This window comes from Ipomoea triloba, chromosome 11 (genome assembly GCF_003576645.1).
Source record: "Ipomoea triloba cultivar NCNSP0323 chromosome 11, ASM357664v1".
In the NCBI taxonomy this organism is placed as follows: domain Eukaryota; kingdom Viridiplantae; phylum Streptophyta; class Magnoliopsida; order Solanales; family Convolvulaceae; genus Ipomoea; species Ipomoea triloba.
Window position 1 is genome coordinate 4,609,134 of NC_044926.1, and position 17,800 is coordinate 4,626,933.

At 34.8% G+C, this 17,800-nt stretch overlaps 2 protein-coding genes across 4 annotated transcripts; both read right to left on the reverse strand.

Annotated features, from left to right (window-relative positions):
• Nucleotides 1-483: 483 nt before the first annotated feature.
• Nucleotides 484-6,615, reverse strand: LOC115996548 (phosphoglucomutase-like). Of its 3 annotated transcripts, XM_031235819.1 has the most exons (19): nt 6,410-6,613; nt 5,635-5,837; nt 5,310-5,519; nt 4,998-5,064; nt 4,456-4,639; nt 4,100-4,152; nt 3,758-3,846; nt 3,324-3,560; nt 3,100-3,164; nt 2,932-2,992; nt 2,739-2,856; nt 2,579-2,660; nt 2,412-2,484; nt 2,263-2,324; nt 1,697-1,792; nt 1,367-1,521; nt 1,194-1,290; nt 1,037-1,114; nt 484-926 (listed from the first exon to the last, which is right to left on the reverse strand). In XM_031235819.1, exons 3-19 carry the CDS (start codon nt 5,359-5,361, stop codon nt 819-821), a joined length of 1,677 nt encoding a protein of 558 aa, XP_031091679.1. In that variant the 5' UTR covers nt 5,362-5,519; nt 5,635-5,837; nt 6,410-6,613; the 3' UTR covers nt 484-818. The 3 variants fall into 3 exon arrangements, with proteins under 3 accessions (XP_031091679.1, XP_031091678.1, XP_031091680.1); XM_031235818.1 differs by lacking the exon at nt 5,635-5,837 and having other exon boundaries at nt 6,410-6,615; XM_031235820.1 differs by lacking the exons at nt 5,310-5,519; nt 5,635-5,837.
• A 677-nt stretch (nt 6,616-7,292) lies between these two features.
• Nucleotides 7,293-10,505, reverse strand: LOC115996550 (GATA transcription factor 8-like). The gene is made up of 3 exons (XM_031235821.1): nt 10,218-10,505; nt 9,162-9,385; nt 7,293-8,572 (listed from the first exon to the last, which is right to left on the reverse strand). The coding sequence occupies exons 2-3, from the start codon at nt 9,381-9,383 to the stop codon at nt 7,808-7,810; spliced, it is 987 nt and encodes a 328-aa protein (XP_031091681.1). The 5' UTR covers nt 9,384-9,385; nt 10,218-10,505; the 3' UTR covers nt 7,293-7,807.
• Nucleotides 10,506-17,800: the final 7,295 nt, after the last annotated feature.

The window sequence follows — 17,800 nt, forward strand, 5'->3', positions numbered from 1 at the left end:
AGATCACCCAAGAAATTTGTATAAATGTATAAAATGCAAGTGGACAGGCTTGTTTGGCAACTAGAGAAACTGTAGCCCCAAGAAATTTGTATAAATGTATAAAATGCAAGTGACAGGCTTCTTTGGCGACTAGAGAAACCGTAGCCACTACTTGAGATTGCATTGAATAAACCTCGCTCCTAGTTTAAAAAAAAAAAAAAAAAAAAAAAAAAAAAAAACCGGAAATGAACCAGCTTAGGTTACCCATAGTTGACCGGCTGAGAGTTGAACTTGAAACTTTGTAGTTATTAAACTAACAGTCTAATCAATTTAACCGGGGTTATTCCAAATCACAAGAAAGTAATGAAAATTTGTTGCAAGAGACAGGTAGCAATGTGCAACTGGAAATGAACGATGCTATTAAGATTGCAGGTGTTGATTCACAATTCACAAGTCATATAGCAATATGAACCCTGGCACAATATAATTTCTTATGAAGGTATGAAACAGATGAATTTGGATTTCATAAGCAGATGCAATGCAAACATCCACATTGTCTGATGTGTAAATGAGCTGTATTCTAGTATTTAAATTAAGAATGTTTCAGTATAGACAGTCCCAGCACATCAGAACTAACCAAAATTGTAGCATTATATTTCAAGAAGCAACTGTAATGTTGTCACATCCTTTGTTCCATTATTGGTGTTGTCATTTTGTGTGACAAATGATTGCCATTGCTAAAAGAACATTTCAGTGACTATCCTAGAAATATCGAAGATGCAGAAGCATACCAGCCATGAACAATTGGAAGCCTCGAGAGCCTGCAAGAACTCGCTTACTCAAACTTGGATGAATTTAGTTAGCGCAGAAATATCGAGTGCAGTAAATTCCTTCACGGCATTAAAAACAGCAAGCCCAAGTTTCACGGCATCATCATGACTAGGTGCCTGGGTGATAAAGCAGCATTCGTATTAGTTTGACACTTTCGTTAAAAATAAAAATTACATTTTTACGCCATCCATAAATTTGAAAAGTAAAGAACAAGTATACGGTATACCTCAATATTAAGAGGCAGAACAGGATCATGAAGCGAGAGTCTCAAGAGGAACCACCCACCATAACCGGAGGCTCTAACCTGAGGACAACAAAATTCAGTGCACTCATCGCTGTATAATACTGTTTATGCTCAAATGTAATATTTCCAATAAGTTTACCCCTTCATAGTTAACAGGGGGTTTCTGAAGCTTTGCATCCAAGTCGACAGCATTCTCCAATTTTTTAAGAACTGTCTCTCCATACTCTCTGAAAGGTCTGAAAGAATGAAATTTCAGCATTAAACTAGGGGAGACTAAATTCACCGATAGGATGTCTAGTTTATTAGTATTACCTGCCTTCCAGACCTGGATGGTTCTGATTAATTTTTAATCTCAGTTCAACGGCAAAAGCGGGCTCCTCAAGACCTTCAACCAAATCTGTCAAGACCTTGCTTCCACTTCCTTCTCCAGATGCTCTAGCTGATGCAAGCTTATTCAGTAGCTTAACCTTAAAGTATGTTATTTGGTAGAAACTGTTATCACTAGCAAGAATTACATATTTACATCTTTAGCCATTCCCAACACACACACACACACACACACACACACACACACACACACACACACACACACACACAGACAGAACCGATGTAGGTAAATTCTAGTTCAAATGAAGAGAATACCATGAGGTAAGCACCGTCATCGAGCCAGTGATTCTCCTTAAGAGCTCCATGGCCACTAGTTTCAATAGCCAAATGTGACTCCTCGCCAATAGAGTTCTGTCAACATTATAGTCATTTTCAAAACCTCTCACCGGGAAATTATTTACACCATCTGAATGAGACAAAGCATAAGTAAAAAACTACTTCATCCTAGGAATATTGGGCAAACAGCTATATAGAATCATCTTGTTAAAATTTTTCACTTGTGTGTAAATTGAATCCATTCATCAGGCATATACGAACATCAATTTTATAACTTCGGAACTTGAAGAGGTCCCATCAGTCTTTACAATGTCCAAAAACGGCCCATTTCAGTAAAAGTCTCATTGCCATAAGCAATCTATTAAAAAACAATCCTAAACAAAGCCAATCTGCTCCCATATTGACAAAAATGTACAAAGACAAATAAAAAAATTACATGAAAACTGTTGAAGCATTCAGGTCTTTGTATGGATAAATGATTTATTTAAACCTCAGATATCATGAAAGTTTCTACATATGATAAGTTTCTGTAAACAAGTTCATACCAGCCGAATAGCTTCATCAATGACATTCTTGTAGCCTCTTTTGAATCTATGGTGTTTTCCTCCTGTGAAAGATCATTGAGATAAGTATATTAATGCCTCAGTGAAGTTTGAGAATACAATTGCCATAATTTTCCATCTCACATTCTCACCTAGTTTCTTTTCAATAAATGTCGACAGCCCATCTGAAGTCACACTGTCAGTGACAATAGTGGTCCCGGGATGCTGGTAAAAATTCAAGGGAGTGAGTTCCGGTGAGATCCAGGTTGAAGCAATGACTACGACTTATGAGAGAGTATGACCTAGAAGAGGAACTCACCTCCTCCAAGATAATAGCAGACATTAGAGCAATTAAACGGTTTCTATTAAACTCTTGACCACGTGAATCCACAGCAGCAGATCTGACCAATACTAATGTCAGAAAAGTAAAGCAATCCATGTCCAATAAATTCAAAGGTCAAAGATCATTATGAAATCACCTGTCAACATCGGTATCAAAGATGATACCCAGATCAGCCTTATTATCCAGCACAGCCTGAGTGATAGCTTTCATTGCTGTCTTATCCTCTGGGTTAGGAATGTGATTTGGGAACATACCTGATTGGAAAGATAAATTTTTATCAAATATAACCCTACAAGACATCACGATGAAAATCTCATAGTACATCTTACCATCTGGCTCTAAGAACTGACTTCCAGAAGTAATGGCACCCAATGGCTCAAGAACTTTACCCTGATAACCCAGTAAAACAATTATCCAACAGAGTTGTAAACATCTACTCCATTTTATGTTACGAATATCTACCATGAAAATTCCAAACTAATTAACTAATAACTTACAGTGAAAAACCCTCCGGCTCCATTTCCAGCATCAACAACTATATGGAATCCCTCCAGGGGCTTCTCTGAGAAATTAAGAAAAGAGGACATTAATGATATTAACAATCATTACAAAAAATAAATATTGATGGCATGACAACTCTATAGTGATAACCAATATTTTTGTCTCTAAAAATGTCTGCATTTGTTATTTGCTTCAACCAAATATATGACAAAACAATTACCTATATTACTGGCAGCTCTTCGAACTGTTGCTACAAGATTCGATGCATAAACAGACATGTAATCCACTCTTTTTACAGATACAGAAGCTCTTGGTACAGTAATCTTTAAATCTTCATCAGTGAATGTTTTGTATACACTTGCAGCACGCTCCAAGATGTCCTTGATGTCCGCTTTTCCAAGACCCCCAGCATTTGTAAAGAATTTAAACCCATTCCTATTGTAGGGAAGATGACTTGCTGATTATAGACCAGTTACACAATACATAAGTAAAATACCCCACTGCTAGAAAACCAATTAACAATAATTACAAAAGTTATCTAGCTGCTTTCCACTTCCACACAACGGGAATAGCTAAACAACCCATACTTCTCTCGGACAATTAAGGTTATCTATAAGTTCTACTGTCTAGTAACAGAATCGATTTTATACTTACCAGTTATCATAATGGATCCATCAACTGGACACAAAGCTTCATCATTTTCAGTAAGGGTGCTATTGAACATAGCCGGGGTTGAAGCTAATCTATAAAAGTTACAAAAAGAAAAATATCTACTGTTAGAAAAGCCCATAAAACATGTAGCTTGAATATAGTTCTCAACTAATCCAATATTATTTGCTACATGGAAATAAAAATTCATGTAAATTCAAAAACTTAAAGAGTATTGTGACAAATTGACCAATTATCTCTTAAGTTTTTGAATTCTAGGTGTAGACAAATTGACCAATTATCTCTCAATTGCATACTGCAATTAACATATTGAAATACATCACTGACCCATATTGGATGACATCCATCCCGGCTCGAGCAAGTCCACGAGAAACGGCATCCTGAAAAAGAGAGAATCCAATTATTAGTTTAACCAGAACAATAAGCAACTAATAAGTATCAAAAAGTAACAGCTCATTATGGTCCTTCCACTTTAATAAAGCTCAATTTTGTTACGGAACAGTTGTTTGGAGATAAGAAATTATCTCTAATCTCTTGTAAGAATAGGATCATTCTATAAAGCATGGATATTTAAACATTTGAAGATAAAAATATACAATGCCCCTACTCTAATAAGTGATAAGTGCATGGATTATTTAAAAAAATTTCTGTAAAATATCTTTTATTCAGGTAGTGGTCAAAACCTGCAACTTCTGTGCAGAAATTCGTGAATCATGCCCAATGGAAATCTTCAAAGATCTAGAGGCATCAAGTTTCTTTTTCTCCAGCAACCAAGCAGCAAAAGCCGCTCCTATTGCTTCTGCAACGGGCTCTGTGAGGCTAACAGGTTCTCCCTCAACACCAGCAACAGCAACACCACGGATGTCACTGCAACAATCCAGAGATAGATATAAGGCTAATACTAGGAAAAAAATATCCTTGCTCCCTAAGAATAAAGAAATTGCAAAAATTATATTCATATTACATGTTTTATAACCACCATTGCTCCTATCAATGGCCTCAACTTTCTTGATTCACCTGTTGTATACTTTTCGTAATCTTCGTACACACCTTTTAGTGTTTTTTTTAATTACTTTGTGCCCGTGTGTGCATACAACCAAGCATACATGTCACTAACCAATTCATGTTAGAGACTGCAATTCTTTATGGGAAACCATGTAGTACAAAGTACGTGCAACGATAACTGTAGGAAAAGGATATATCCAGCAAGGGCACACCCAAGTACCTGCCATTCTGCAGCTTAAGAAAGTCACTTTTCTCAATAGATGGTACAGCTGTTCCAGATACTGCAGCTGCATCAAAAGGTCCATTTATGAGTATAACTAGTGATCAATGAAAATATCTTACGATGCAGATAATATTTTTATCAATAATTATCATTTCCATCCTGGGAGAAATAAGAGCAACCAGAATTTAAAAAGGAAAATAAGGATCGAGAGGCATATAAATAAAAACTAAGTACGCAAAGCATTTCAACAGTCCAGAAGCCTAAGGTTGCATACGATATCAACCTGAATACTGAGAGTCTAGAACAGACCATTGCAAGTCACACTTCCTCGGTTAGAGTTTGACAATGGGCACAATAGCATGGTAGAGTTTCCATTCCATGCCAACTTCCCCACTAAGGGTGGAAGAAAGTTGCACCTATTAAGGTTACAATAGCCTTGTCGGTATTGAGTGCTGAACTTTCTATTCTGCTGGCAGCGTTTTGCTACCAGAGAATTCTGGACAACCTTCCCTGATATTGCTGCATAAAGTTAAAGATTTCAATCTTATCAGGCTATAGGTTGAAAGGGCTTGAATACTATGTTGCAGAATTTTTGAAAGGAATATTTCTCTATTAGATGTTATAGAATTCTTACTCCATCATAGTTGATTCTCTTGGTATAAATTGCACACTATCCCCATTAAAGTCTCCCTATAGATTCTCATCAGCAACAGCATGTCTCTTAGCAATTCTTTGCAGTTTTCTTTACCAAAGCATGTCATTCTCTGATATTAGAATTATCTGTAGATATCACCTACTTGGCTATTCATCCGGCTCATTCCTAAACGCCCATGAAAACTAAAGCCCAAGTTGGTGGAACAATAATTTGCAATTAACCCAATAAAATCCCCATTCACAAATTGTAACTATCAGACACCTAATGATAACAGAAGAGAAATCAATTTAGGAAAAAAAACTACAGTAAATCCTAAAAGTTTCAAGCATGGCTGCAAAGCCTCAAATTTGCCATGACAAGATGCTTAAATTATTTCTTTAACAATCTGGTTCACACCATTAGCACCACAGAGCAATCAAATAACCAATTAAATAAGCCATGAAAACGGATGGAAAACCTTGAAGTATACTTAATACTAAGCTAAAGATTTAGTCTATGTTTCATTTTATCCTATTCAGCAAAATTAATTCAAACATGGCTATACACAGCATCACTTCGTCAAAACTACCCATAGAGACAAAAGTTAAAGGATTAAACTCCACAATTACGCGACAAACTAAAACTCGTTATCCATCTTTTCCTTAACACGAAGTTCAAGTAAATTCAACAAATACGTATTAAAAGATAAGTAGCAGTGCACTAAATTGTAGCGTCAAAAAGAAAAAGGAACGGCAGAAGATTTAAATAAATTTACCGGCCATTCTAGAGATACCCAAACGGCGAATTGTGGCAATTGTGGTTTCGGACAATTGCCGATACTCTGCTTCTTCTTCCTTCTTTAACAACACACTGTATCGGCAAGAGTTATGTGTTGGTGGCGACTGGCGAGCATCAATTTTTCTTGTGTTTTTTTTTTCTTCCGATAAACCGGCTATCTAACGTTACGCCACTTCATACTGCTAACTATGAAATGAATCCTAAATTTTTAGAAAAATTCAATGATTTTTTACAATAATATCACTATACATAATAATTGGTGGTAGGAGCAACCCTCCCAAATTTTACTTTTAGTTAAAGTTATTTATTATCTATGATTGTGGTTATTTATGGACTAGAATTACATTGTGATTATTTATCAACTAGAATTATACTGAATAATACTTTCAAAAAAAAATTACACGAATAATAATTTTACATATTCTTTTTTAAATCAATTGTGTTATTTGTATACAAATTTATGTATAGTAACAAATATATTGTAGTTTTTGTTCTTAAATTATAAAAAGATTTTAATTTCATGCTTAGGTAAGGTGTTCTAATTCAGATTTTATTACTTTCTTTCTTTTCTATTAATAAAATTACAATTGGTATGAGTTTATTCCTAAGGAGTCCATATATCATTTTTCACATTGGATAACACACCGAGTAGAGTCCGTGTCCAAAGTTGATGACGTCAGCCAATACCCTCTCCATCAAGTTTGTTGTATATAATCTTTTTAGTGCGATTTATCTCTTTTGTGTGATTTGTAAACTACTACACATAAGTATGCGTAAGATTTATTAAGTTACACCCTCAAATAGTAAAAACCAACATCGCATGTCACCCAAAAAAAAAAACTCATGAACAGCAAACTCCAAATATTAAGCGATCTTTTTATATATATTTTAAGTTCAACAATCTCAGTATCTCAGTAGTGGATCAAGATTGTAGTCCATTAATGAGAGGAATTGGATGAGAGATTGAGCCCAAAACTAAATGAATAATTTCCTAATAACAGATGAACTGCAAAAAGAATTCCCGTGAAGCATGGCATGGCATGGGGTACAGCAAAGAACAAATCCTACCAAGAAAAGCAAATCATAGCTGAGAATTGGTCTAAAACAACAAATGAAATGAGACTGACCCAAACCTAATCATAATAATAATTCCAATGACCTAAAACCAACACTACATTCAATTCACCTAAACCTCCATTTCCAAATCTGTTTCTACCCACCAAACAGTTCTGTACAAAGAACCAATGAAATATGGGACATAACCTTAAACCAAATAATATTAACTGCTGCTGAAGATACAGGGGAGAGTTGCAGAGAAGGGAAGGGAAAAAACTCCTGAGACTACGAAAACTTCTTCTCTGCTTTCCCCTCGTTTTCAATTGATCTCGGGTGGAGCAGTGACTGTTGGAGCTACGAGAGAAGAAACGGGGGATTGCTCGAGGCTGGTGACGGCCTTGGTTCTCATCTCGACGACCTTCTTGTGGGAGTTGGAGTGAAGGGCTGGAACGAATGTAGGGCTGGCTGCAGGCCTGTACTCGGGGAACAGCCTGCCCGACTTGTAACGAACCCCGCACGCGTTGCAGAGCGTTTTAGGCCCCATGGGACCTGCCCTCCACTGAGGCGTTTTTGTGATCTCGCAATGCATACATTTCCTGACTGGCTGCGCTCCGGGCTGATCCTGATCCGGGCCGCCTGGACTAGGCAAGGCCGGCATGGACAACTTGATCTTCTTTTTCTTCTTCTGCTCGGGCGCTCCTGCCGGTGGCGGCCTGGGAACCTTCTTCACAGGAGAATCTGCAAAGCTCTCGGGCTGCGGAGTCTCGATCAGCTGCATCACCGGCCTAGGGTTAAACGCCACCGGGCGGGGGCGCTTGCTGCGTGCCCGCTGCGCCCCACGCTGGCTCGGGCTCAACGGCATCACCTTACCCCCCGAGCCTCCCGAGCACGACGAATTACTGCTACTGCTGCTGCTACTACTGCTCTCCAGAACCGAAATCGGGCTCGAAGCAGCCTGGAATTTCTTGTCCGATTCCGGCTTCGGGATGATCGGATAGTTCTCTTTGCCAAGAGTTAGCCCTCCATCCGAGAATGATTCTTCCACAAAGGCTGAAAGCCATTCCAGCTGCACAATATCCTCGTACTGCAAAACAACAAACAACCTAGAATCAGGTTTTGAAGATTCAAACAAACCAACTTAAATTCACTACTGTCAAGATTCAAAGGAACAGATTCTCGATTCAATGTCAAGACAAAAAAAACTTGGCTAAATTCCCAGGTGGTCCCCTAATCTCTTCTAGCAAATTGTACAGCAAATAAGCCAATTTGAATTCAAACACGTTTAAAACCAAGCTAAGAAAACGATGCAACACAATCAAAATTTCCTATTTAAACACTCAAAACTAATACCGTGTTATACTATTAAGCATATAATATATTAAATATAAACGTATAATCTTTCTTTTAATTTAAATTTTTAACACAATTTATAATTTATAATTATAATAACATCGTCTTGGTAGGACAAGACAACATGGGACCATAATAATTGAGGACCAATCATATGACGAAACATATCAGAATGGGTCCCGCCACAATTACTAATAAACAGGTCACTATTCACTAATTCCAATTCCAATTTCAATAACACGGCGGCAAGATTATTTAATTATTTAAATTATTTAAATAAAAATAATTTCTTTATTAAAAAAAAAAAAGGATTTTTGGCTTACCGGAACTGAGAGCTCGGCGGAGAGGTCGGAAGCGGAATGGCTGTGGGCGGCGGAGAAAATGGGGTCGGAATCCGGCAAGGGCTCGTCCCAAATGCTGGGGAAATTGGCGCAATCGCCGGCGCCGACACCGGCGCACTCATTTTCCGGTGGGAAATCGATCAGGTCGTCAATGTGATCGAAGAAGCTGCCGCAGTCTATTTCATCCACGAAATTTGAATCCATACCTGAAAGATGCACAAAAGCCATCAATTTTAAACCCAGAATAATGCAAAGAATTAATCCGACACAGTAAACAAAACTTTAAAAATGGAAAAAATTCTTTTAAGAATTTTATTTGCTAGCGTGCGCCCGCAGCAATGCTGGGGCCACCGCCAGCGCAGAGGGGGCTGTGTGGCGCATTTTAGCATAGGAAAAGGTGGGAATTTCTCGTCGGAATTTCGGACAGGAAGAAAAGAAAAACATCACGATTCCGGCGCCGGGATTCTCGCGATTTTTTCCTTAAAATAAGCGAAAACCGAGGCGCTGAGAATAAAACGGCGGCGACGGCACGCCACCGACACCATTCTCGTGAAATTCCAGGTTTGAAGAATGTGCGGTGGGCACCGACACACGAAAACCAGAGCAACAACACGTGAAACTGTGAAAGGGTTTCCGAGGAGAAGAAGCCATTTTTGTTCCCACGAGAAACAATTGAAAATTGAAAACCCCAAAACGCAAAAATTTGGTCCGTTTCAAAGTTTAGGAAGATGAAAACCTCTGTCGAAACAGAGAGTGTAAAAATTGCGTCTTATTGTCCGAAATCAGTCTTAAAATTGTACCATAAACAAACTGCATGAAAGCAAGACTGGAGCTTTACAATCCAGAGAGCCAAAAAAGCTCAAATTTCAAACAAAAAAGGCCGAGAAACAGCCATAATTCAATAATTCATTAATTCCCCAGTAAAAAAAAAAAAAAAAAAAAACAGAAATTTCTAGAAATGAAACGCCGCTGTTCAACTTCAACACACAATTACATGTATCTGAAACCAAGAACAACAACAACGTTAACAGTATATACCTTAGAGAAGAGAGGGATTTTGAGTGGTTTGAGGAGACGAAAGAAAAGAAGCGGTGTTGGATATGAAGAAGAAGGGAATAAGAGGGAGAGAATTGAAAGAGCTAAAAAGGGGAAGATGAGTGTGGGGTATGGTAGGTTGGGATCTCGCCTCACTCACTGCTAGCTGTCATTTAAGTCTTTCTTTTCTCTCTCTCTCTCTCTCTCTCTCTCTAGTCTAATTACAGGTGGCCCCCGCCGCTGGGCCCACCGCACCTCGCCACCCTCACCGCTGCCTCTACATTTTCTTCTCTTTTTCCTTTTTCTGCTCCTCCGTCTTTCACATTTATTTACACCGTATAATATATATATATATATATTTTTTGTATTTATATCGATTTCTACGCGTATATCTCATCTCTCTACACGCAGTCGCACATGTACGCTCATGCATCGCCAAAGCAAAAGCGCGAATCTCTTGGCTTTTTCATCTTCTCGCCCCTTTCTTTCCCTCTAAGGAAATCTATATGATTATATATTTATCGTCATGAACAGTTCAGTTGGTTCTCAAATGGTAAATTGATAATAGATAAATTAACATATCAATACACAATATTTTGTGTCTGAATTTATTATTAACATGTAACCGTGAGCATAAATATGTCGAGATTTATTCATACTATCGTACGTGATTCAGTAAATAATTGAACTTTATTTGATTGCCTTGAACTAATTCCCACGAACAGTTCAATTGGTTCTCAAATGGTAATTAAAAGTAAAGAAATTAATATATCAATACACAATATTTTGTGTCTGAATTTATTATTAACAGGTAACCGGGAGCATAAATATGTCATACTATTCGAGACTTATTCATACTATCATACGCGATTCAGTGAATAATTGAACTTTATTTTATTACCTTGAACAATTCAAATAGTAATTACAAATCGAACAACTTTTGTTTATATATGTTACAAAAATATAAACAATTTAAATAGCCATGATGATGATCGTTCCTATGCTGGTGTAATTGCAAAGGAATGCAAGTCGATCATGGCATCACTAAACCATGCATCCATAAAATTTGTATCTAGGACTAGGAATACTCAGGCCCATGAGTTGGCCAAATCCACAATTTTGTACAGAGACTCTAGGTATTGGCTCTTTGAGCCACCAACTTGTACCTTTGAGTTCCCTATTACGTAATAAAATGATAGTGTTTGTCCTTAAAAAAAAAATGTTACATAAATATGAAATTATAAATTCACTAAATTTTTTCAAAAAATTCACTAAATTCTTTTTTAAAAAATCACTGAATTACGTGAATATATTTATCAAACATACCTAAAATGGAAATCTGTGGTTTTTGAGTCAAACTTATTCAAGTTGAGTTTGAACAAATTCATATTTTGACTCAAGTTGGAACACATTTTTATTTTGAGCATAAGCCCTCAGAATCAATTAAATTATATATATATATATATATATATATATATATATATATATATATAAAGTTTTTAAATTTTGAAATATTACAAACTTTTTCATAAACAAATATTTAAAAAAAATTGTAAATAGTATATTTAAATTTATTGAACATTTAACTTTGTTAAAATAGTTAATATTTACTTCAGACATACATATACAAGAAAAAGTTTTAGTTTTTTCAGTTTTTCGATTGGGAATTACTACATAGCATGACAAAAATAGCAGTATATTGTCTGGAAAGTAGTGCCTAAATAGGTGAGTATAATTTTTCTACTAGAAGTTCATAAATTTAATTCATGTGAATATCTTCTCTCACCTAAGCCAGTCGAACATAGTCTTTCTTGTAAAGTTAATTTTTATTGTATAGTTTACGAATTATTACACAAGAATATAATTTACCTAATTCACACATTCAAATAATAACAGAGTCAGTAGCACACAAAAATAATATTTGTAAGTTTGTTTCATTATCCAAAAAAAACATTATATTAATTGATTTCACCTCATCTTATTGGAACTAGGACCGTCAAATTGAGAAGGGACATTTTACCCGCAACGAATTTAATAATGAATCTGATAAAATCGGATAATACGAAATACAATAAGTTACAGGTTGTACGGAGTTTTCCCCGCGTTAGAATCTGTCGGTTTGAAAAAATGATAGAATAGTCAGTTACTTAAGATGGTAAACGGCAGCTGTTTTCTGACACACTTTTCTCTTCTTTTTTTTTCACCCCTCTTTGCGGCGTAAATTCTATCCATTGTGGGGGCCGGACGTCTCAGAGGCGCGTTCGTTGCACTGCCCAATCATGTGACGGAGATGGTTGATTTGACGTTGTCTCAACCAATCATCCGGCGCGTTAGGGCGGCCCCGCGTGGGATCCGGACACGGTTTTATGCATCATTATCGTTAATTCAAAACCTAATGGTCCGTTTGGCATGCCGCATTCCGTTAATCAAAGCAGTAAACGCGGTTCGTCCTGTCATACATCTGTTTTGTTCATTTCGTCAAAAATCCATCTAATCTTTTTTTTTTCAACCTATTGAAGCACAAGAGTCAGTATTGTCTCCACTGAGACTTGAACCCACCACCTCCCATATAAAGGGAAGGATTTGATGCCACTGGACTACAAGATCTTTGGCAAAAATCTAATCTTTTTTCTTTTTTAAAAAGCAAAAATCCATCTAATCTATCTTTCATACGTGCCTAAATGCAACAGTGCAACACGCATTATGACCAAATGGATTTTGTTGCGATGACAGAAACGCACAACTATTATCTGTGATGAATCATACATGAGTGTTAAGTAGTGCTAGCTAGAAGACTCTTTGTGGAGGATTAGAATCAAACTCATGACTAGAGCCGTCAAACTAAGTTAGCGAGCATGGGGCCTACCAAAGCTTGTCATTTGAAGGGACGGGCAAATAAAACCCGACAATTTGGTGTGCCATAAAACTTAGAGCTTCCTTTGCCCTTTTTGCGGGGTGGGCTAAGCTCGTTTTGATAGCTCTATATGCAACTTTCAAATACGATAGTTGTCATGCTCCACCCACTAGTATATATTGAGTCTCTAATTTAAATGACAATCAATATGTATATGTTTAAATAGTATTTTTGGTATTGTGAAGTTGTAAATATTATTTTGCGATCATCGCTGTGAAAATTAAGACTTATGTCATCAAATCATAAGGTACGTACTTGCACTCTATATATTACTTTGATGATTAAAATGCCTAATAGAAGGGTTCTTTGAAGGATGGGAAAAAAACAAATTGCATCTTGGAAACTATATCAAAAACTTAGCTAACAACTTATCAGTTCCTACCAATAAAAGAGGTGAAGGAAGCAAAAATTAATGCACACAAAATCCTCACTTTTAGCTACTATAGCTAGGGGCGATACAAACATTAAAATAGAGGAATTAGACCTATTCCATTAGGTACATACACAATGAGGTGAATGCGTATGGATACTAAATGGTGAATCATTATGACATCTCGAGGCTTGGTATCCGATAAAGTGATTAAAATACATGCAGGTTTACATGATGGTAAATAAGTTGACAATGAAATGGAAAAACAATGAAAAACTTATAAGTAATTTAAGCTAATTATACACTAATTGCCATTTATTTCAACGTATATCTACACTATGTTGTATTTCAATACCCATAATGAGTTAAATTTGAAATATTATGGTTCGAAGTCAACTGTTCAATAAACTCGACTGGATTGCCTGCAATTATTTCTTTTTCTTTGTTTATGTATGGTAATTTTTAAAACTTACTACATAACTAAGGAACACATGGATGAATCTGAAAAAAGGCAATAATATATCGCCATTATTTTACTACATTCTTTTGTATGATCATAGATTTCTTTTAGTCAACTATGATGTCAACTGTCAAGGATGGTGTTTTTCAAATTTATGTGATACATTTTGGTTGGCTTAAAAAAAATATCGTAACTTTTTTTTTTTGTACGCAAATAAAATCAAAATACATTATGGCAGTAATAATTTCTAAAAATATCTAAGCATTTTCTATCTTAAAACATCAATATCTCAAGATTCATGAACTTAATCGGCCAGCCTTATATAGCCAAGAAGTTATGTTCTTTATTGGTGTTTTCATCATTATTTATTTAATCAATTAATTTCTATATTAAAAGAAACATTTTGTATAGTATAATGTATACATGGTAATATTTTGTTTGATATGGTAAGTTAAAATTTGTACGGAGTAATAATTGGGCCATGATAAATGTTCGAACACTTCGGCACATGCATTACAGTTACTGTCCAAGAAAAAGCTACTCTGTATTATCTGAATATTTTAAACTTTTAATAATAATAATAATAATAATAATAATAAGTCTACTTGTAGTATTTATATTGTCCTATACTAACGAGGTGTGTTCAATAATGGATTTCTTAATAATATGAGATGCTAATAGTGAGAATATAAGACAATTATAACAAACTCCACACATACTCCAATCTAGCGGCTAGGTCAGTTAGGTGTATCGAGTGACATTGGGTCAAGCATGTTGACCGTCTATGCTATGTTGCGTAACTCCTAAAGTCTTTGGTCTTATTTGTCTTGAACCTAAGTCGTTCACCTATTACTGACTGACGTAGATTGGTGATATTATATTAACATCAACCCTACCTAATAATAACAATGTCGCATATGATCCGTATAACGATTATTTTAATAGTGATCCCTAATGTTATACTTTTCAATTTAATTCAATTTTACTTTCAATAAGGATCATTATATTAAGAAGTATAAGTCACTAATATGGAATATAAAATGCACATTTGAAAGTAAAAAAAGTTACAGAGATTGAACTTTACAGCTGAAAGCCTAATTTCAGGACTAATCAATTATCAATACAAAATTTGCCCTCTCTTTAATTAACACACTCTTTTACACAAACTTTTATTTTAATACTTTTAATTATCATCTTTTTAACTATCTACTCCATACCTCATATATACACAATTACACACTAACAACAACTTGACTATAATAACAAATTGAATTATATATTTCATCTCTACTAATAAACACATCTAGATTACTACATAGATTGCACGTTTATATTTTTATATATTATTATATGCTCGATAGTTAAAAAAATGTAATAAGATTCTAATTTATTGTTTTGTTGAAGGAATAAATCTTAGAAATTATATTATAATATTTAAAGAAAGAGAAATTATTCACAAGATTTCATGAATAATATTATACTAATTAAGACTCTTCATGAATAACTTATAACTCAATCTCGAAAACAATATTCTCAAGAATAAAATATACTAAAAACAACAAATTAAAGTAGATATATTCTTAAAAATGTTATCATGATTCAAACTTATTTTGCAAACTAAATATGTTGTGATGAATATACATAATATATAAAAGTGAAAAAAAGATGCCTGTATATATGCATGCATACTTTACTGTATGTATAATATAATGTATATGTACGCAAGTATATTGTACGGAGTAATTTATGCTTTTCATATAAAAATATAAGTATTTAGATTGAGGATGTGGATGGATTCATGCATTCTTTACCTATTATCTAACTTGCATTACACTCAATGGATCACTTTCTTAAAAAAAAAAAAAAAAAAAGACTCCTCTCCTCTTTCTGTTCTTTTTTTCTTAAAAAAATTAGAAAAAAAAAAAAAAGTGACCTCAATAAAATTTATATAAGAGAAACCCACCATCATTAATTGAGGTTGTGTACAGGGTGAATCTCTATTTCGCAAGGAGAGGTAACTATATTAAAAAAATCCTTTGCGACAAGCTTGGATGTTAACAATAATCAAATTCATGATATTCAAATATAAAAGTTATACTTCACCCACTTAGTCACCCCTTTTGGAGTTATTATTCTTATTCTATTTTTTTTTATTTTTAATTTTCTATTTAAGTGATCTACCTATATACACAGTATTTGGAAAGTGGCAGCACACTGCAAAAGTGCAAATCATGTAGCCCACTCACATTTAGTATGGTTTTCCTAGCGACTAGGTAAAGTACCCTGACCTACACGGTATATGTATATTTACAGGCAAAAAGATGGTTATTTTGATAGTTAAACTAATCACAACACATTATATTAAATAGAATTTTTATCGTTAATTGTAACTTTCTCAACAAAAAGTTAATCATATTTTGTCGATCATTCTTTCAATCATGGTAGGTCAAGTACAGTGGTGCTACTCTCAGGCCTCTCTGCTAGCTAAGTTGGTGTTCTCTAGTGGTGAATTGGTGCCGTTCTTCAATCTTCGTCAAATGTAAGTACAACACAAGTTAAATTTATATTAAAACTTAAATTTAAAATTATTATGTACCATCAGCATTTTATATAAGTATCTAAGTTGAAATTTGTATAGACATGGACACATGGTAATATTTATTTCACTCCCAAAAAATTATTTTTAAAATGAATAGTTAGCTTTGCAATCTCTTCACTTCAAAGAAAAGGAAGAATTAAATTAAACATGAACCTAATGATAAAGACAAATCCCATATGTGATGTCCAATACAAGTGCATTTTGTCCCACGACGCTGCACCTTTATCTCCAAATTTTCACCACCAAAATAAATAAAAAAAATAAAATATTGTAGCCAATGCAGTCGAGTACATTGTACATAATTTTTTTAATAGCTTTAATTATAATATGTGGTTTATAAATTATTACACAGAAACTAAATTTACGTAGTCCACATTCTCGAATATTGACAGCGGATTTTGCTCGTCAGTCAAAAAATAATATGCCTAACAATGTGCAATTATGATCGGATGATAATTTTTATTGTTACTTATATATCATGTCTTGTATTCAATAAAAATTATAAATGTTTTGATATAAATATTAAAAGAAAAGTGCAATGACCAAACAAAAAGCATACCACATATAACTTGGCAATGTAAAATTTTTATATAATTATAAAGTAATGTAATAAAAATATAATATAATGACCTGAATTAAGCTGAATAGGTTATTACAATCTAATGAAGGCACTTTATTCTAATCTATAGGCACATGTTATATTCTTGGGATCCGTCCATGATCCATAGATAATAGCCTACTCCAAGGACCTAACTCCAACGACTACTCAACTCGACTAGGATTGTATTGGGTGACGATTTGGTGAGTTGAGTTCAACATTCTATTCCATTGAAGCGTGATGTTGACTATAATGTAAGTATAAATGAATAAAGTTGTGCTTTTGCAACTAGTTATAACTTTTGGTGTAATTGTAAGTGTTTAATCATGAGTATCAAAGCAGAGGAAATATACTTATATATTGCCACATCATACGGTAGAAAATTTTTGGTCTATGTACCAATAATGTACCATTACCCATTACAAACTGACTACATGTTAAGGAGAACCAACCGCCAGCTATAAGTAGCTCAATAGTATTAAAGGGCTCGGATCTTGACCAGCTTATCATTATAACCCTATTATAGCAAAATTTCACGCGAGAAGATAACCATTCACTGTCACTCTTCTTACAAACAAATCAAATATCATCACGCAATACTTATCTTTTTATTTCCGTTTTAAATATTCCAACACACAAATTTTC

Coding starts and splice junctions, on each gene's coding strand:
- LOC115996550 (XM_031235821.1), bottom strand. CDS start 9,383: ATGGATTCAAATTTCGTGGATGAAATAGACTGCGGCAGCTTCTTCGAT. Junction 8,573..9,161: donor CCGCCGAGCTCTCAGTTCCG/GTAAGCCAAAAA, acceptor GTTGTTTTGCAG/TACGAGGATATTGTGCAGCT.
- LOC115996548 (XM_031235818.1), bottom strand. Junction 2,661..2,738: donor TTTGATACCGATGTTGACAG/GTGATTTCATAA, acceptor AGTATTGGTCAG/ATCTGCTGCTGTGGATTCAC. Junction 1,793..2,262: donor TTGATGAAGCTATTCGGCTG/GTATGAACTTGT, acceptor TAATGTTGACAG/AACTCTATTGGCGAGGAGTC.